The 22,566-nt window shown below is 32.3% G+C and overlaps 1 protein-coding gene across 7 annotated transcripts in view; it reads left to right on the forward strand.

The window, feature by feature from the left end:
* Positions 1-22,566, forward strand: part of LOC148609320 (harmonin-like) — a 47,462-nt gene that overhangs the window by 9,369 nt on the left and 15,527 nt on the right. For all 7 annotated transcript variants that reach the window (XM_088542684.1, XM_088542682.1, XM_088542683.1 and 4 more), the window contains exons 2-10: positions 1,193-1,260; positions 4,330-4,413; positions 12,290-12,417; positions 14,777-14,850; positions 15,747-15,855; positions 18,175-18,199; positions 19,080-19,137; positions 20,800-20,903; positions 22,415-22,559. In XM_088542684.1, coding sequence (XP_088398810.1) covers positions 1,193-1,260; positions 4,330-4,413; positions 12,290-12,417; positions 14,777-14,850; positions 15,747-15,855; positions 18,175-18,199; positions 19,080-19,137; positions 20,800-20,903; positions 22,415-22,559 — 795 coding nt within the window. The remainder of the gene's footprint in view (positions 1-1,192; positions 1,261-4,329; positions 4,414-12,289; positions 12,418-14,776; positions 14,851-15,746; positions 15,856-18,174; positions 18,200-19,079; positions 19,138-20,799; positions 20,904-22,414; positions 22,560-22,566) is intronic.

Raw genomic sequence — 22,566 nt, forward strand, 5'->3', positions numbered from 1 at the left:
CATCCACTTCATGTTCATTCCCTGAATATAGCTGAAATATTGCTGCTCGGGCATTAAACCCCAACAATCAATCAATCATTTGCCCCTTTTCAACAAAATTTAAGGGCTGTAAGAAGAACTGTAGTGACCATAGCCCCAAAAGTAAATCCCATGATCCCTGTTTGTATTTGTTTTGCATTATATCTTGGCCATACCTAAACCTGTGCTTGGTAATTTATTGGCTTCAATAATTACAATTAGTAGGACTCTATGTTATTTAAATAAGAAAAAAATTGAATTTGGGTTTTACATTTTTTCTTGAGTTTCAAATGACTTGTATTACTTAGACATTGTCCTGGGTCAGTCTGTGTATTACTTTTTTTGTCCTGGGTCAGTCTGTGTATTACTTTTTTTGTCCTGGGTCAGTCTGTGTATTACTTTTTTTGTCCTGGGCCAGTCTTTGTATTACCTTTTTTGTCCTGGGCCAGTCTGTGTATTACCTTTTTTGTCCTGGGCCAGTCTGTATATTACCTTTTTTGTTCTGGGTCAGTCTATGTATTACCTTATATCATACCCACATAATAATATTAAAAACATATTGATCATACATTTCTTTATTATTTAATCTACTTCTTGGATGGTTAGATATTTGCAATACCAAACCATAGACAATGTAATATAAATTAGTGACATGAAAAATTTGCTGTTGCAATTGGTTGTTGTGTGGTTGTGATTCATTTTCTATAAAACCTGGTGACGTCATGACGTTTCTAACCAATGTCCTTCTGATACCACTCGTGAATTCATACATTTTATGTGGATGAATGTCGCTAAAATTTACTCCATGACTGATGCTAAATATCAAGTGGCTATAATACTGCAAAGAATTGGTTTAATAACTCATTAAAGTTGAATTATGCAAAATATCAACTCACTTTATTAAATTTTAACATTATCTCATCTCATCATGAAACATATAAGTATGATACATTTGTATATTGCAAGTTATCACAGATACATGTAAGTCAGGTAAAGCCCCAGTTTGCTATAAATGCACATAAAGTCATGTTTTGTTCTACATAAAGATTGACTAACTTTGCACAAATGTACTTCAAACTATGATTTATTTTTTAATTATGGCTCTAAATTGTTAGGTATCTTGTTTTTTTTTTTTTTTTGTTGCTTTTTATTTTACTATTATTTCTTCTCTAAGGTGAATGATTTGATACCTAAAACTGAAGAAAGAGATGCTGTATTCCAAGCCCTAGAACTTTATCAACAGTAAGTACGTTGATAGGTGATAATGAATGCTTTGACTTTTACAGCACCATATACTCAATAATAGCATGTATTCTAAGAAGTCCTGCTAAATACTAGTTGGGATTGCCACATGAGTATCTCTGTCCCAGAAACATTAAAGCTACTTCTGTGATCATGGGAAAAATTAAACTGCATGTTTGATAAGGGGAAGGTTAAAGGTGATCATGCTGTCCATCTGTTTGTCTGTCCCCAGTTCTAATCCCAACTCCTTTCATATGCTGAATGGAATTTTCACACATTCTTTATTGCATAATGCCATGTTTTAAATTAAGTCATGAACTCAAAAGGGCATACACTAATATGTAAGTATCATTTTATATTTGTCAGAATTTTGTTGTTTAAGGTTTTCTTTTTTAATTTGTAGATTTCATTGGAGCATCAAATTTTATTATACTCTTCACTTGAATAATGATAGAGTGTCTGTCCTTCAGTCTGTCTATACTTCCTTCCATAATGCAGAGGGGTTCTCATATCTCATCCATTACTCCTCCCACACCACTGAATAAAATTTAATGCAACTTACACAGAATATTTGTTACATATTGCCATCGTGCACCTCCCACATGTATTTTAATATGGAGTAGGCAATGCCTAAATCAGTGAGCACCGTGAGCTTTACCATACATGTACCGTCTGTGTGAGACTCGTAAAAATAATAAATGACATTGCAAAGAAGGGTGTTGATCCGGATGAAAAAATTTTACTTCGCAAGTGCAACATTTTTATTTATATTTAAGCAGCAAGCGAAATCAATATTTCTATTTGAAAATATGTCTTGTTAATTAATGGGGGAGTTTTTTGTAATAAATGAATAAGTTGAAATTTTTTCTCCCCAAAATATTCCAATCCCATACCCCATTTCCCCTCGCTCTCAAAATTCTCGATAACTTTGTAGCAATACTTAACATTTTTCATCCCTTAAGGGCTTCTCTAGCAACATTCATTTCAGTTTTGGTCGGTCAGATCTATCTGTACAGATAACGTAATTATTACGGTTCTCCACGGATGGTGGGAATATTTTACACATATGTGATGTAAACGAAATTCAGACGACAGCTGCAAATTCAAAACAAGAAAATGATTGCCTTTCCTATCTTAGGAAAGCTATGCTTCGATTTTGATAATGTAATCGGAGTTATATATTTTTTTTCCGAGGCGGGTTAGGTTCTTGGCAACAGCGACAGTGGAGCAGCGGAGATACATGTACGTACATTCACATGTTTCCAGAAGTTTTTAAAAACATCACATTCACTTCTTTAAATAAATAAAAAAAATAGAGAAAGACTTGAAAACTATCAGAAAAGATGAATTTATTTTTACTGTAGCGTAATCTTAACCTATGTTTTTTATTTGTTTTATTGAAGGAAATGATGAATTTTCTCCGTAAGGACAGTTACTTTTTGTTACTTCCTGGACATGACTTTTTTTTTTCGTTAGTATATTTTGGAACATTAAGCAAAATTTAGAAAGTGCATGTAATAACCGTAGAGCTCACACTGCTTCGTGTTGCTCGCTATAATTTATTCCACATCAGTTTGGAGGTCAAATGGTGCATGTTATCCAGTGAGGCAGTGGGGGCTCAAGTTAGTGAGCATTGCTCATAGTTTTTCTATGGAGACACATAAAATCAAGTACAATATTAAATAAATTCATTGTTAAACTGTTAAAACATTTAATGAAACATGATAAAGTATGATTTGTCTGTGATGATAATGAACCAAATTAGTCATGATGCATTAAAATACATAATAGCGTGATTGATTCATTAACATATTTTATATTCAAATATCATAAGTAAATGTACTTTTTTTTTCTATTAATTACACAAATGAACTCCTTTTAAAACACGATGTTTCAAAATGTTATCGATGATTACAGAGCTTTAAAAAACTGTAATCGATTAAATTTTGATTTCAAGTAATTGAAATCAATGACGATTATAGATTACTTTTGATTACTTACTGTGTGTTAATGGATTACAATCGATTAAGATTGGTGATTATGATTACCCCAACCCTTGGTACAACTTCCCAATTTGTCTATAAATTACAATTATGAGTTATATACTAACCATGGGGAAATATGAAGTGCCCCAGTCAGCAAAGAATACAATACCTCTCTTACAGAACATAAAAATGTTTTATATGTCTTTTAACTCCTCCACCACTTCACAGAAGAGGACATAGAAATACTGGTGTTTGTTAATGCTTCCCGTCTGGTCCCATGGATGAATCTCTTTGGAAATCGCCATTATATTTTTGTTCGAACTTTGTTGGATTGTTAGTCACTATTTGTATTTGATCTTATTGCACCTCCATTTTGATTTAACAAATTTTACAGGCCTAATGGGACTTTGTTGAATTTGTTCATCCTACATTATAGGAACACTAAGGACGCAACATCTAGGAAACTGCTCAACAGATTTTTTTCAAATTTAGTGGAATTGTTAGACATCATATGAAGTTGATAATATTGCCCAGTAATTTTTGTTCAGACAAATTTGAATTTTACAGGAGTTATGGGTCTTTTGCACTTTAACTTTTTTGTGGCGATAGGGGACATATAGCTATGCGTAACAATCTCGTTTGATTTACATTAAACAAATTTATGAGCCATTATAAAAGTGTTAAGCAACACAAATTATAAGGATGTCTTTTTTTTCTAGTTATGGGTACTAAAATATCCTCTTCTTCACATGATCCTGGTCCTGAGCATTAACTATCTTACTGAAACACTGACATAGTAATATGTCATGTACATGTAACTGTGGTGGGATTGTAGATTTTAAAAAAGGGGGTTCTAACCTTCATATGTAAGGCCTCAAATTTTTCCTCAAGAAAAATGCAAAAAAGATACCAACATTGTAAAAATTATTGGGTTAGTTATTTATTGAACTACATGCATACTGCTTTCTGAGTATCTCAGTGTTTTAATTAAGAAAATATAATTTAAAAAAAAAAATTAGGCGGCACCCTTCCTCCCACCTTGGATCCACCAGTAGCTATTTTCTTATATATACTGTATTTTCAGAAACTTGGACCTGATCCACCTTGTTGGAGAGATGATGAGATATATTGATGAGCCTAACAAACTAGAAATATTTGAGTTTCTAAGGTTTGTATAAATAAAGATTTGTGCCATCAGTACGCTAACCCCCTTTAAGCTGGACACTTTCAAGAAACAATTATGATTGAATAATGATGCTTGTTCAGTTTGACTTTCCCTGTCAAGAAACTTACCTCCATCATATGCACCAATCTAAATACATGATTTAATTTATGGAGATGACATGACAGACCAATAGGTAAATCATCTTATTTCTTTATGTAGAAGTAAAGTCTCCTATGTAATAATGAAAAAAAAACCAGAAAGCTATTAAAGTCAAAACAGAACTTATATCAATAATTTATCAAAGTTTCATAGAAATTACTAGAAGTGTTAGGTACTCAAGAAAAAAAATAGGAAATTCTCTTTTTGTATGATAAAAAGTCCAATAACTGGAAAACCTGAAATCTGAAAGTGATACAGATCAAGATGACTTACATAATTAGAAATAAAATTTAGACTAAATTGTGAAAATAACTGGAAGCCATGGCTGAATTTCATATGTGAAAATAGGGTTATAGTTTGGTGAATGGTGGTCAGGCGGGCAGGGAAATTATTTTCGTAACACTTTTCTCAGCAACTACTTGTCACAGCCTCTTGATATTTGGTATCCAGCATCAGGTACAGGTCCTTTATTGTGGGATCTGATTTTAGGCCTTTTCAATACCTACTTCCTGTTTAATGAAATCTTGCTATTTCTGTCTTTGACCCATTTTGTGAGTTATTGTAGGAAAATTCATTAAGTCTCTGAACTCCAAAATGTAAAATCAGAAGTTAAAAAATCAAAAGAGCTCACATCAATAGAACTAATCTCATGAAAATTGCACTGCTTACATTTTTTGCTGATATTTATTCACTAATAAGACCTATCATTTTCATAGATATTGAGAAAAATATAAAAAAAGACTGAAGTAGTCTAGAGATATTTATAAGATTTTGTACCTTTTAAGGGGGTACCTAACATCTTCTGTAAAATTTAATTGGCTCATTTAAATTTCTTGAAATTTTATTCAGTGTTTTACTTTGATAAAAGAAGCAAAATATATAAATTTGAAGAGCTTTTAACCACATGTTTCATGGGAATGATTTCAATGAGCATATAATAGCTTCAGCAACAAAACTTGTGATCACTAAGATGCTTTGAGTTTGATATCAGAATGTCACAAAATAAAATGTTTTGCTTATTTTTACAGAATTATATCCCTTAGGTGTTAAGCAAGAATTGCTATGTCTGTCTTAGGTGTTGAACAAGAATCGCTATGTCTATCTTAGGTGTTAAGCAAGAATTGCTATGTCTATTTGTCTGTCTATCCATACTTGTCTTACCTTGTAAGTGCAACTCTTCCAATCAATCAGTTGATTTTCTGTTTGGTGTACTATCCTGATGTACATGAAGTAAGACAACTATTATTGGATGCTTACAAAGGGAAGTAATTTAATTTCCAGGTTTAAAATAGTGTTACAATGTTCTAAAGCTGGTACACACAATTCCTATCAAACCTGTCTTTTGATTTTTATTAACTTTTCTTTTTTTATTGTGAAGGGGATTATACAATTATAATTTGGAGGTTTGCAAAGGGTATTGATTCAACTGAAGGGTATTACATGTATATGTTGTACATAAGGTTTCTACTAATAATAATAAAATGTCTTTTATTTAAATAAGGATGAATAGCACACAAATGTATTTACATTTGTGGATGCCATTGATGAAAATAATATATTTTCCTGTTGTTTTCGTACTGAGTTCTACTTCAGCTAAAAGATTAATGACGTCACAATGTAAAATAACATTCTTTTCATTAAATAAAACAATAATGTAAAGGCATCCAATTCATTGTGTGATTAAAAAACTATGAAGGCACTTATATTTCATTTATATTCAAAGTAAAATGAGCTGCTCTTTTTTTTTGAGCCTCAAATACATTGTTTGTATTAATGTTTTTAACCATTTTTTCCCCAGATGATAAATTATACAGACTAAAGCATCACTTGATGACATAAATTGTTGAAGATGTTTTACATTCACAAATCTTTCTTATGAATAATCAATTCATAGTCATTTGTAAGCAATCATTTTTTACTTGCAGACATTCTTATCAATTCAAGATGGCAAAATTTTTTTCATACATGCCCAAGAATCTTTAATCATACCTACACAGGCAAAATTATTTCATGATTTTCACACAAATTTCACATGATTTTTACCTGAATTGAGCAAATAAACTAAGTGACAGAGTTCACATGAAATTCGGGTGAATGGAGCCTTAACGTGAAATTCACATGAAATGTTCACATGAAATTCGTGTTTTGTGAATTTCACATGAATTTCATGTGAAGCTCAATTGACATGAATTTCACATGAAAAATATTTACCTGTGTAAAGTGCTTGCTAATCACTCTTAACACATCGAAAGTCACAAGAACTTGTATTAATCAAAAGAACTGTTTTGTCACAATTGTTCATAAATGCATTGTATATGATTGTTTTACAATGCATTTATGAACAATTGTGACTGGTTATAAATTGTTCTTTGGTGGATAAACGGATAAGCACAGATTCTAGTGAGCACTTTGCAAATATATATGAATACTTTGTCTAGGACCATGAAAGTTAGGTTTCCAGTGGGAGAAAAAGTTCAAAGAAATTTTGGTATAACATTAACTTGTTTCTCTTGTCAAATGTCCCTGAATATTTAATTGAAGAAAGCTTGAGGCTGATTGGCATTTACATGTATATGAGTTAATACAACACCACTGAAAAATCTCTTGAAACACTTGTAATGAAATTGCAAATATTCGTAAAATCTTGTTAGGGAAACTATTCTTTAGTTATCTGTAACAGTTTGGACCAAACTGTAACAATGTGCATTGTACTTATAATTATTAACAATTAATGTATTAAATTCATATGCAATTGTAAATTAGTTATATACATCTATTGTAAATTGTGTTCTTTTATTGTAAATGCATTGCATTCATTCTTAGTAAATCCTTGCAGAAATATGTATTGCATTACCTAACTAAATCATGAAGGCACTTTATGATTGTCGTACTCGTAACCAATTGTTAAGCACCTGCAAATCACTCATCAAAGTGATTTATTTGTAAGAATTTGTGTTAGTTTTACTAATGTTGTAAATTTGAAAAATAATGTAAGTATTTGTAAGGAAAATTTATGTATGTGGGTATTAGTGAACTTCAGTTTTAATTCTCTTTTCTGTTGTCTAAAAGGTCAAAGTTGAGTGTTGAACATTGCACACACATTGTACAAATTTGTGGTGTTACAATAACCATTGAATCATTTGATTTGATTAGGCTAACTACTATGAAACCTGTCTAAACCAGACACTTCTTAAAGTCCCTTTGTACCAATTTTAATGTATTTTAACCTGGGTGAACCAAACTCCTTTCTAAACTGAACAACTTTAAAGTCAGAAAGGGATCCGGTTTAGACAGGTAACGTTGTACATGTACATACATGTATATTGATGTTAAACCTATACTATCCTAAGGTTCTGCTAGGGTTTTGTTTTGAGGTTGGTAACATCATGTGGCTTGATGTCAATGATGGTAGTAGGAAAACATTCAGAAAATCTTAAAACAAATGTACTTCACATCAGGAAATTTTCGCTTCATTTAGTCTGCTCACGTTATCGATCAATTTTAAATTTGTTATTATTCTTCAAAAATGTTATAATGTTCTATGAAGAAAATATTCCAGACAGTTAAATTTTTCAGATCCAAGGGTGAAAATAAAACTGCATGGAAAATATAATGGTTTACAGTATTACAATGCAATAATAATACATGTACTACTAATTTGATCATTTATATATTTTCTTGTTATGAATGTAATGAATGTGAAAAAAAAAATTATCTAGTCCATCCAAAACTTCTTTGCCTTAGGATATAGTGCAATTGAAGTTTTAGACCTGTAGATACATGTAAACAATTTCGCCAAAATTGAGAAACATCAAAATACTGAGATGCAGATACATTAAACATTTCTAAAAGTCCTCAATGGAATTTTGTGTTTTGACAGATGACAACATATATACACTTCTAAAATAAATATTTCAGATAAATTTAGTATGGCAAAATAAAAAATGTGATTCAGTGATTATTGATCTGCCTTCTACTTTCATGTTTAATTATTTATTTTTCCATTATGCATAGTAAGAAATTTTATAAACTTCCAGATATTTATCTTATTCAGACATTAATATTTAAAATTTTCATTACTAGATCTAACTTTAAAGGACAATACATCTATAAAACCTATAAAATTTTAATGAGACGCAATTACAGCATTTACGATTTCATCTTTTGTTTGAACTGATCAATTTTTCAATGTTGTAATTAAGAAATTAATTATTCATAATATAATCTACACTAGCTATGGACTAGCTCATTCATTTTTTTATGATACAAAATAAAATCCCTTTTTTTTTCACCAGAATGATAAAATATTTACCAACAATAGTGTTATCTTTTATATATTTGTTCTGTTTATTGATTCACCTCAGAATACCATGCCCAGGAGCTCATTATATATTTATGATTTATTTATGACTATAATGAATAAATGTATGCCTGGATTTTCCATATCTGTATGTTGTACAGCACTGAAATTTTGGGGTAAAAGTAAATTAAAGATGTAGAAATAGTATGCAGTACCCATGAGATCTGGTCCCTCAACAAATAAATATGAAATACTAACTGCTCATTTTGAGTCATAGTGTGTGCATTTATTACCGGTATTGTGATAGTGTAATTTTAGAATTTATTTTTGGGGTGCAAAATAAAAGTTGAATGATAGGTACCATTTAATATGTTAAATTGACCTTTTTTTCTAGGAACAACGTCTGATGATTAATTAAGCAATATACCAAGGCAGTCATTCCATATATAATTAAGATTGGGTTCCCCTGCTACTGAGTGGTTTAATAAAGTTTCAGGTTCTGCCTAGGATGGATGGAGCTATTTGTACTCAAATTACATTTGACTGTTGATAATGTACAGCTGTGTTGTTACTTTGTTGATGTTTCAACCAAAGGGAATATGTTTTACTTCCAATATAACCCTCAATGTATGTCTGTATTAAAACTTCAACCAATTACTTCCACTTCCTAAAATGTAACTGCATATGTCATTTCCAAATATGTCACTTCCTGAAGGATTTTTAGCCAATCATGTTTCATGGAATCAATGTATAAAGCATGTTACTGATGTTCCTACAGATCCGCACTACTATGATTAGTAAGTAGTTATGTGTAGTAAAATTATACCTCCACTGAACGAGATGGTATATATTGGTATCACCTTGGCATCATTCCATCAGTCTGTCAGAATTTCTCAGTGGTCTGAGTCCATTTGAGTGATTTTAAATTTTATATGTGGCTTTCTATAGATGAGGCATACAGTGGTTGCTGTTGGATACCAACTTCCTGTATCAGTTGGGGTATGCCTAGCACGACAACTCATGTAACTTCCTGTATCAGTTGGGGTATGCCTAGCACGACAACTCATGCAACTTCCTGTATCAGTTGGGGTATGCCTAGCATGACAACTCATGCAACTTCCTGTATCAGTTGGGGTATGCCTAGCACGACAACTCATGTAACTTCCTGTCTCAGTTGGGGTATGCCTAGCACGACAACTCATGTAACTTCCTGTATCAGTTGGGGTATGCCTAGCACGACAACTCATGCAACTTCCTGTATCAGTTGGGGTATGCCTAGCACGACAACTCATGTAACTTCCTGTCTCAGTTGGGGTATGCCTAGCACGACAACTCATGTAACTTACTGTTTCTGTTCTATAACTGTTTATGTTCTGGGTTTATCAAGAAATAAGTTTAGTAATGTGTACAACCTTAAGTCATAATGTTCAAACTAACAGATAGGTTTTTTAGGGCAAGACATCTGTGCACATTCAGACGTCAATTAAGCAAATAAATTTCATAATTATTTACATGTATATATAAATCAGATTATTTTTGGAATACTTTTGACTGGTGAACTAAGAATCTAAGATATAAAGATTTGCATTATACCAATTATTGTATACATAATAAGTGATTATTGAGATATATCAGAATCTAAATATTCTCAATAATCCATGTAATAAATCTAAGAACTGACAGGTTTGACAATCATAGTAGAGTAAGATTTTTTTAAGATGTATTCAATTTTCAAAGTTTGATTACCCTTGAGTGTAAAATGATCTCAGTGACATTTTCCTGTGACAAATGTATCAAACATATTTCTAGGGTACTCTGTTAGATAACAATACTGTGTCTATTTGTTAAACACCTGCTTCTGTAATTTTTAGGTCACAGTTAAAATAAAAAACTTTTTACAAGTACAAAATTTCAGTCACTCCCCAATTTAGAGACCTTTTAGAGCCATTTTGATCAAATACAATGTAGTACCATTTGTATCCACTTTAAAGTGCGTCTTCACTCAAGTAAGATCATTTCATTTAAAAAAAATGCAAATAAGTGCAATAATGTATTTCATAATTCATAGTTTATATGCACCGGTTTGTGAATTAAATTAAGCTGCTTGATAGATTACTGTCTTTTTTAAATGCTTTGTATCCTTGAAAGATAAATAGATATCTATTTAAGGCATATATATATAGCAATGGTAATAGTATCTTATAACTCTGCAACAAAGTATAATGTGAAATACTTAGTCATGAAATTATGAATAATTCATTCTTTTAAATCTCTTGTGAAAATTTGAAATAGATAATTATCTATTGTGCAGCTTTATCATTGAACATTTAGTATACATGCAATTACATGCTCAGTGAAATGTATCATTCACTTTGTAATTGGATCAAAAGAAGGCTTTATATATTATGGATGAGTATACCACACTTCATGATTAAACGTGAAAAAGCATTTTCATTACTGCTATGTATACTTTATTTATTAATAAGTTTTTAAATATATTCGTTATAATACAGAAATTTTATAAATGAATTTACTGGCATCAAAAATGAACTTGATTACTTGCATTACAGAGGCGTAGCAGAAAGGACACCTTCCTATATTTTAAGTAGTTTTAATTAGCTACCAAGTTAAATACATCTTTTTAAAAACAATGTTGACAAGAATATGAAAATTACGGCCATATTCCAATAGTAGGGGTCATGTTGTAACTTTATGCTGTGTATCTATGACAATTAAGTCTTCTATCATTTGTCAGATACTAGGTACAATAAAAAACGTACATTATATAGTACGATAGTTGACTGATAGTGACCAGATATTGTTATTAACCTGTGGCAGTAGAATTCCCACAAAGTTGGTTGGGATGGGGTTTAATAAAAATCAACCTGTATATTCATTCTTTTATCCACATTTTCTGTAAGCATAACTTCCCCATAAGCTGCTTTTGAGATTTTGAAATTTCATAGAAAGGTTGGTAGATGTGCACAAAGGAAACTAACTATTGCTGTTGGAGGACTCCAAATCCAGCTTCATTGGTTTACACCATTTGAATCAGGGTGTATTCTCTTTGTGAGCTCACAGTATTTCTAGGTTTGATTATTTTGAACTTTTTGATCAGTGGAATGAGACAGCTAAACTCGTCAACATGTAATAGAATAGTAGATTAGAATTTGATTTAAATAATTACCCAGTATATGATTAACTACAACATTCTCCACTATATGATACTTCTAATAAGTCGCATAGCAGTGACAATGTCCATATTGGCTGCAGTCTACCCTTGTAACCTTAAACTATTCTGCTATCATCACTGTCTTGATAATATGTAACCTCCAATAAAAGTCATTTTCTATTTAGACATTGACCCATTCAAAAAATAGAGTATACTATATAGATACATTAAAGTTTTATTTTTTTCAGGCCATTAATTCCACCAAAGCATCAGATGGAATATGATAAGTTAGCCCCGCCTCCTGCTGGACAAAGGTTACGTGTTATTAATCTAAGGAGGAGACCAAATGAAAGTCTTGGGTTTGCTGTAAGAGGAGGTACTTATATATTTTTGTTATATGCTCTTTTTATAAAAATGAATAATCATCATCCTCATCTCAGACTACTGCCTTGATACTAAAAAATATTGGCAGTTCCAATGAGAATATGAGATAAAATTGACCATTGTGTTGCCATTTAATAGAACAAGATCATTTGATAAAGTATTGACAGAATATCACAGGCTCACTGTCACAACAGAATATCACAGACTCACAACAGAAAATCACAGATTCACGACAGAATATCATAGGCTCACCATCACGACAGAATATCACAGACTCATGACAGAATATTAGAGACTCACAACAGAATATCACAGACTCACGACAAAATAGCACAGACTCACGATAGAATATCACAGACTCACAACAATATTAGAGACTCACAACAGAATATCACAGACTCACGACAAAATATCACAGACTCACGACAGAATATCAGACTCACAACAGAATATCACATGCTCACTGTGTTTTGTTTAGACTTCAAAACTATTGTTATTCTGTATTTACATGTATCTTGTCTCCTTACCTGTACATTAGACGGACAAAAACTTCTAAGGACTAATTTAACTAGAGTGGCGAAACAGCTCAGCAGAGCCAAACATTTTCTACAGTTGTAAGGCTTATGTATATTGACAGGCAGCGTCAAACTTGTGATCTGATCTCCTCTGTAACTGCTTGTTCCAAATTTGGTAGAATGTATTGCTTTGTAGTGCTTTGCTTAGATGTTCACACTGTTCTGTCATTTTGAGTTGACAGATTTTTAAAGATTTTGAGTTGACAGATTTTGAAGGATTTTGAGTTGACAGATTTTTTAAGATTTTGAGCTGACAGATTTTTAAGGATTTTGAGTGACAGATTTTTAACAATTTTGAGTTGACAGATTTTAAAGGACTTTGAGTTGACAGATTTTTTAAAGATTTTGAGCTGACAGATTTTTAAAGACTTTGAGGGACAGAATTTTAAGGATTTTGAGTTGACAGATTTTGAAGGATTTTGAGTTGACAGATTTTTAAGGATTTTGAGTTGACAGAATTTAAAGGATTTTGAGTTGACAGATTTTTTTTAAGATTTTGAGCTGACAGATTTTTAAGGATTTTGAGGGACAGATTTTTAACAATTTTGAGTTGACAGAATTTAAAGGACTTTGAGTTGACAGATTTTTTAAAGATTTTGAGCTGACAGATTTTTAAAGATTTTGAGGGACAGAATTTTAAGGATTTTAAGTTGACAGATTTTGAAGGATTTTAAGTTGACAGATTTTTAAGGATTTTGAGTGAAAGATTTTTAAGGATTTTGAGTTGACAGAATTTAAAGGATTTTGAGTTGACAGATTTTTTTTAAGATTTTGAGCTGACAGATTTTTAAGGATTTTGAGGGACAGATTTTGAAGGATTTTGATTTGACAGATTTTGAAGGATTTTGAGTTGACATATTTTTAAGGATTTTGAGTTGACATATTTTTAAAGATTTTGAGTTGACAGATATATAAGGATTTTGAGTTGACAGATTTTTAAGGATTTTGAGTTGCAGATTTTTAAGGATTTTGAGTTGACATATTTTTAAGGATTTTGAGTTGTGTGATTTAAACTATTTTCAACGTATTTCAGATGAAGAAGACATTGTGAACAAATCTCTGATGAAACTGCTTGGTCTATTTTTTCCATAATTGATAGGTTTTATTGCAATGAAGAATAGGTGTGCATACACTTCAGCCATTTTAATTAGACATTTTTTTAAAGAGTTATGGGACTTCCATTATTTCAGCATTTCTCAGTAATTTTCATCTCTTGTTGATGCGTCTTCTTTGAAACTATTTGGTGATTTTATGGTAAATAAATTTATTTTCATTCTATGTCTCAGTGTTGATTAAACTTTTTTGTAGGAGTTGAAACTAACGTAATTAACTTGGACTATTTTAAGATTTCTCATTAATTATAGACATTTAAGATTCATCTTCTTTAACTACTTTCAAACATTCTTTCCATATTTTTTTTAGAATGCATGGTTATGAAATTTAGTTATGCATACTACACCACAAGGTTGATGACATGAATTATGAAGGAGTTTAAGGACATATGCATCTTCATATCTTATTGACTACAGGGTCATATGGCTAATTGTAGCAACCTTGTTTTTTTTATGTAACTCCTGTATCATAGATAACCTGAATGTTTTCAATGAAATTTAAATTTATTTAGGTATCATGTCAAGTTTCTGAAGACATATTGTCTCTGTCAGACTATTCTCAAGAAATGTTACATCTGTTACCTTAACAAATGTGTCTGTAATCACTAACTTTACAATATATTAACAAATAACTGTAATAGTCAGTGTTATATTTTATATATAGGTTTTGAGCATGGAATAGGTGTGTTTGTATCTCAAGTAACTTCAGGATCCCAGGCTGACCAACAAGGACTTAAGGTATTTATTGTTAAAATGTCATTTAGCAACCTTTTTTTTATAATTAGGTGTATACAGTAACCATCATTTAAGTCCATGTAACTGTCCATTCATTGCTCAGGCAACCAGTCTTGTATACATCTTTTAAGCCATCCATCCATCCCTTAGTCTACCTTTATACATTTAGTAAGCTGTCCACTCAACCCTCTGTCTACCATTATACATCTTGTAAGGTGTCCATTCAACCCTCTGTCTACCTTTATACATCTCGTAAAATGTCCATTCAACTCTCTGTCTACCTTAGTACATCTCCTAAGCTGTCCATTCAATTCTCTGTCTACATTTGTACATCTCATAAGCTGTCCGTTCAACCCTTTGTCTACCTTTAAACATCTCGTAAGCTGTCTGTTCAACCCTCTGTCTACCTTTATACATTTCATAAGCTGTCCGTTCAACCCTCTTTATACCTTTATACATCTCGTAAGCTGTCCGTTCATCTCTCTGTCTACCTTTATACATCTCATAAGCAGTCTATTTATCCATCTGTTTACCTGTTTACATCTCTACATTTATACATCTTGTAAGCTATCTATGAATTTCACTTGAATGGAGCAAATAAACGTTGTGAAAGAGGTCATGTGACATTCATGGCAATTTAATTAATTCCAACCTAAATGCATGTCTTGTATGAACATTCTTGCATGTGTTTGTAACTGCTTGTTTATAGGTATGATAAGAGTTAAACTATTTTCACTTGTTTTTTTTTTGCACTTACATTTAATTGATTTATTACCAAATACACTAAGTAATACACTACAGTCATTCATTACATTAGAGCTAATGAGTTTCTATAAACATATGAAATAAGATATTCCTATTTAAGTATTAATTACATGCATCATTTTATTTATTTATAGGTTGGTGATGAGATAGTAAGAGTAAATGGATTTACGATTGCTGAGGCAATACATGAAGAGGTTCTAAATCTTATTAAAAACTTTGATCAAATAGAATTGAAAGTCACAAGTAAGTATTGTCTTGTTTGTAGACACCTATTGTCCAAACAATTACTTGAGTTTATGTGTATATATCTTTATGAAATTATTCTTTAAGGTGCTTTACCACAAAAGTAATCCTGGGATTTATTTTTGGGGCCATGACTCGAACCGTTTAAGAATTAGAAGGAAAAAATGGGGCTCAAAAACAAGTATATTGTCGACAATAATTTGATTGTGAATGGATCGTTTTGAAGTTAAACTACAAAATGTTTTAACACAAAAGGGAGGCTGAGATTGATTGAATAATCAAGGGAACCAAGGTTATAGCGGTAATCAAAAGAATGTAATCCAGGGACAAAGACCAGACATGGAAAACGGACATACACAACAAAGAACATGAAGTAACTAAAATCATACATACAAAATAACAAAATCAAATGAGCAACTCGGACTCCACTAAAAACTGGGAGCATGGACCAGGTGCATTGGTAGGGTAAGCGTCCTCTGCTTTTCTAGAAATGCCCCCAAGTTGCTCTTAAAAAGTCAAGTCCAGGGTAGACAAATGAGGAAAGGAAAACTGACACGTTGAATAAATCAGTTTTCATGATGCAGATGGATACACCATAACAATCCACAAGTTCATGATGATGACCATAAAAATTCTGTAGTGATGACTTCAATCTTGTAGCAACATAACCCTGTTCCAGAAGCCTATTTGTTAGAATTCTAGCGAGATACATAGTCTGCGTAGTTTCGGCAAGCTCAGGCATAAAGTATTAGTTGTGATATGAACACTCCATACACAGGTGCTGAAGGGATGTTACCACAGATGAAAGGAAAGTTAACAATCCTGAATGAAAAATCATTACATTTGTCGTAAAGTTTGGTCAATAGTTTTCCTTTACCATCGATTTTTAAGTGTAGGTCAAGATATGAGGCTGTCTTCACAGTGTCTGTGGTATCCTTTATCTCAAGATTTTTGGTCTAGATGCGATGTATCAAATCCCCGACATTGGGATTGCTTAAAGATAATACATTATCTAACTGAGATTAAAGGAACTAGCTAAACAATATTCTTTCTTTTGGATCAGACCAGCTATAAAGTCAGCCTCATAAGAGTGAAGGAATAGGTCAGCAAGTAGAGGAGCATAATTTGTTCCCATCGGAATGCCAACCGTTTGTTTAAAAAAACGTGTCCACCAGACTGGACAAATATGTTGTCAATTAAAAATTCCAGCATTTTGTAAACATCTTCCTTGTATATTTGGAAGATGATTTGGTATTATTTCTTACAAAGTATGAGGGGTTCTTACTCAAACTGTTCAGAAATAAAAGGTCAAAAAAGGGTCCAAAAACTACCATTTGCATGTTCTCTTGACAATAATTTTATATATTTTGTATGTATCTTTGAAATTGTACCACAATTTGTCATATCTTTAAAAGAAGGCTATGATTGATTGCGTGGGTTTTGACTCAAACAATTTAGGAATTGGGGCCCAAAAAGGGGCCAGAAACAAGCTAATTCAGGTTGTCCAGACAATAACTTTACTATAAGTGTATAAATCTCTTTGAAATTGTTTATTACTTGAACCCTTGATACATCAGGGGCCAAAAAGGGGCCAGAAACAAGCATTTTCATGTTGTTTGGTTAAAATTTTGACTTTAGATAAGTGAATGGATCTCATTGACTTTGTATAACAAGGTGTCATACACAAAAGGATTGCTGGGATTGATTTTAAGTGTTGTGACTTGAACTAATAAGGAATGGAGGGCCAAAGAGAGGCATGAAAGAAGCATGGATGATGTGCAGATAATGAAGAGTGAAAGGGAGTGGATCTCTTTGAAAGTGTACCTAAAGTACAAGACCCCCAAAAGAATAAAGGCTGAGAATGATTTCGGGGTTGTGTTTATTAAGGAATAAGGTGCCAACGTTCAAATTCTTTTCCTGTGTCCAATCAAAGAGTCCGAGCTGTATCATGCTTAAATTGTGTGTCTATACTTGCCTCAACTGTTCAAGGTTGGATCTCTGAGGTCCTAGCAAGCTATTCTCTGCAAAGCATTTCATTGCTAATTATTTTTTTATTTATGTTACCCCACTTTCAACAGAATTTGTTTCTTTAAATACAGTACATTGTAATTTATAAAAATATGACTGTATGAAATTTACTTACTTGCTTTATCTTGTTGTTTCTGTAGAATTTATATCACTTTTCTCAGCTTACATTTTAAAATGTTTGAAATTTCGGTCTTGAAAATTTCCAGACTTTTTTTTGGTTATTTTACTTTTTCAATCAGGGAAATCTAAACTATTTTCTATGGTATTTTAAGTTGTTTTTGTTACTTTCAGATATTGGCATGCTGCCAGTGAAAGAGTAAGTATTACTATTAATTTATGTAATTGTTTTAAAAAGTATTCTAAGGAAAAAGTCAATGAGGCTTACTTAATTTTTTATTGAAGTCTCAGAAGTTCATTTTTAATACAACACCCAAAAAAATTTCGGTAGTATAATGGTATCACCCTGCCTTCATTGTTGGTATTCGTTAACTGAAGTTTATTAAAGATAATTTGAGTAAAACTTATCCAATCTTTTTAGATTTTAACACATTTTCTGTGTGTGGTGGGGCATATAATTCTTGGAGGTTTTTGCCCCATCCCTTTTGGAAATAAGGGGCAAAAAGGGGTAATGTTATAATTAATATTTTGCGAAAAGTTTGTTGTTGATCCAGTTTTTATGATTCAGATTCAATGTGTTCCTTTTGAAATTCTTTTTAAGCATTTGTTACAGGGTAGACTTTTCTTTAAATGTTTTAGAGTTAAAGGGGTACAAAATTGGGCAATGCAAAAAAAATTAAAAAATAAACTTTTTAATTTTTGGTCTGATTTTGAATTTCTTTTATTGGATTCCTTTTGAAAATTCCTGCCTCCATTTTTCAATCAGATTTCAGATATCTCTTACAGCTTTTGAGTTGTAAGAGGTCAAAGGGTCCACATCCCAAAAAAATTGACTTTTTTCTGTCCTACTTTGAAATTTTTTAATTTGATCTTAATCTTTATCTTATTTGAAAAAAAAGTACGATTCTAAAACTTTGAAAGTTACTGTCCAAGTTTATAGTTAGTTTTTATAAAGTTTCACCATACCAAATAAGGACATTGCACAATTTTTACTCCTTAAATCATATCATATCCATGGAATATCTCTAGGTAAATTGTTGCATTACCTTTTTTATATGTGTTAGTATTAATTATTTCAGTCAGGCTGAGGATAATGTCACATGGAAGTATGTTGAAAGACTGGCTTGGAAAAGATCTGTAAGTAGAACAAGGGTCATTTTCTGGAAATTAGTAGGAAAATAATTATACCGTGAAACTTCTTAAAACCAAACTCTAAAAAAAGCTGTCTTCCCTTCAAACCAGCTGTGCTCAAAAGTCCCTGCCAATATACCTTAAAACCTGTGTGTTTTGTCTTCAGTAGGTTGGCCACCCCCAATAACCTGGCCAGTTTTTCACAGTTTTAGTTACATAATTCAAGTAAAAACAACCTTCTCTATTCTGGCCAGCCGGTTATGGTTGACTTGTAAAAATAGGTCAACAAAACTGTAAAAGATTATGTAACTAATAATTCATTCATTGACTGGTTTGCATTGCATCAGTGGACAGGTGCTAATTGAAGTGGGCAGTTGTTAAAACAACAGATTTAATCCAGACATCACATTTTGTCACTGTTTGGGTCTTAATTGATGTGTACACACATCAGGAAAGCGGGGTCATTTATTAGTGTCATCTTTAAACTGTCAATTAAACTGATCTTTACTCAAGCCAAAACCATAAAGAGGTTAAATTATTAAACTTTGTTGGCAGGTAGTTTACATAAACAGAACAAATGATTAATTACCATCAATAGCCCTTTGATCTTTAATACACATTCTTTCAAAACTGTGAACATTATTTTGTCAGCAGTACCGTTTGTAAAATCAATCCATTTACAAATAATGCAAGCTTTGAAATGTAATAAAAGAACCAAAGTTTTGAATTGGCATTAAACATGCCCCAACCAGCAAACTGACAAGCTCTTAGAATACATTGATATTTTTCACAAAACTGACCACCCCTATGAATTGGCCATTTCCTCGTGTCCCAGTGGTGGTCGATTTGGAGAAGTTTCACTCTATCACAATTAATAAGCCAAAGTGAATAGTTTAATAGTTAAAACTCCAGTGACATACAAGACTTGGGATAATCCCCTATGACATACAATGCTAAACATATAAGTCTAAACACCCATGATGTACAATTCTATAGAATAAAAAAACCTGTGACATACAATGATGAATAAACAATTCAAATAGAAAAATGTCTGTGGCATGCAAGCCTAGAGATAATCACCAATGGCATACAATGCTTAACATACAAGTCTTTAAAAATATGTGACGTGCAAGTCTGGAGATAATCACTTATTACATACAGTGCTAGAAAAACAAGTCCATAGAAAAACACTCATGACACACAAGGCCATAGAAAAATTCCTGTGACATACAAATGTGGAGATAATTTCTTATGACATACAATGCTAGACATACAAGTCTTTAGAAAAAAACCCACAAGGTACAATTCTATAGAAAAACACCTTTGGACATACAACTTTGGCATACAAGTCTATTGGAAAACACCCATGACATACAGTGCTTTAGGAAAACACCTATGCTAGACATTCAAGTCTTTAGAAGAGCAAGCATGACATACAAGTCTTTAGAAGAAACAATCTTTAAATACAATGCTCAACATACAAGTCTACAGAAAAGCACATGTCGCCTACAAGATTGGAGGTAACCCCTATCAATGAAATGAAGCATGACTTTAACATGCATGTTCTATTTTAAAAAAATACAAAGCAAATCAACTAGCTCTACTAGTTTAGGTTTTCAATCATATATTGCCATGTTGAATAATGAAAGTATTTTATTTGTATTTCAGCAGAGAGACAGTGGAAGAAAATTGAATATAAGTCAAAAGGAAGGGGCCGGTGAAGAAGTCAAAGTATTTATCAACTTGAGGACAGCCCCATCATTGGGTTGTAGGTAAGTCCTGTGAGGGCCATAGGTGTTTACCAACTTGAGGACAGCCCCATCATTGGGTTGTAGGCAGGTCTTGGGTGGACTATACATATCACCTTGAGGATAGCCCCTTCATTGGGTTGATGGTTAGTCCTGGGAGGGCCTTGGGTATTTATCAATTTAGACCCCTCAGTGGGTTGTAGGTAATTCCAGGTATTTATTTATCAACTTTAGGACACCCCCACTCCATACTGCTCTAACACTGGATTGTAGGATGGTCCTGGGAGGACTACTGTATCACTGGGTTGTAGATAAGTCCGGGAGGACTGTTCTATCACAGGGTTGTATGTAGGTCTTTGGAGGACTTCTCTATCACTGGGTTGAAGGTAGACCCTTGGATGACTGCTCTATTACTGGATTGAAGGTAGGTCCAGGGAGGACTGCTCTATCACTGGGTTGTATGTAGTCCTTTCACTGGGTTGAAGGTAGATCCTGGGAGGACTGCTCTTTTACTGGGTTGTAAGAGTAATTTAGGGAACCAAGATTCTAGGGGAAATCAAAAGAATGTAATCCAGGGACAAAGACCAGACAGGGAAAACAGACAAACACAACAAAGAACATAAAGCAACTAAAGCCATACATACAAGTAACAAATGTAAATGAGGAACTCTGACTCCACTAAAAACTGGCAACATGGACCAGGTGCACTGGTAGGGTTAGCATCATCTGCTTTATCTAGAATTACCTACTGAGTTGGTCATAAAAAGTAGGTAGGTCCTTGGAGGACTGCTCTATCACTTTGTTGAAGGTAGGTCCTGGAGGGGGCAGTTTTGACAGGCCAATGTTGTAATTTCGTGCAGGAATTATGAAACAATTACTTGTAATACAAAAATTTGTATGAAATATTTCTTTATTAATTTGAATGTCAGCTTTTGTTGTATTACAGTTTTATAATCTTCTTAAAGTTTAAGTTAATCAATGATATTTCACTACACGTATTGAATTACATGTATTAGTAAAAAATGGTGAAAATGAGATATAGTGTCTCCTTGTTAAAACAAACTTAAATATTGAAAATGTTTTTTCATTCATTTGAAAAATGCTATCTTTAACAACAGCTTATTTTTGTTTAATGCTTCAAAAACTGTAAAAAGTTAACAAGAATAGACACATGTAATTATAGATTTTGTATAGAATGAATTTTGATTATTGCAAAATATCAACTCAATTTATTTGATTTCAGCATCGTAACAATTTCGACCAATCTGGTTTTATAGAAATAAACCACAATCACACAACAACAGCAATTTTTCATACCACTAGCTTGTATCATATCGTCCATTGTATGATACTGGAAATATCTAGATGTCAAAAAAGTAGATAAAACTATCAAATAATAGAGAATAAAGAATAAATATTTAATTGCAGGATATTTTGTTTTAACTGTTTTAAATATACCGTAAATACCCTAAATCAAGATATATACACTTTTTAAGCTGTGTTAAAAGGGTCCTTTTTATAATCGTGTTTTTCAGTATAATAAGTGGACCTAGAAATTTCCCAGGGATCTATGTTGAGGTTGTTAAGCCCAATAGTTTAGCAGAGAAAGTAGGAATGGAGGCTGGGGACCAGATACTTAGAGTGAATGATGCCAGTTTTATAGATATCACACATAAAGAGGTAAAAT

Source organism: Perna viridis, chromosome 8 (genome assembly GCF_037379345.1).
Source record: "Perna viridis isolate PV_CMFRI_1.1 ecotype Kerala chromosome 8, ASM3737934v1, whole genome shotgun sequence".
Classification (NCBI taxonomy): domain Eukaryota; kingdom Metazoa; phylum Mollusca; class Bivalvia; order Mytilida; family Mytilidae; genus Perna; species Perna viridis.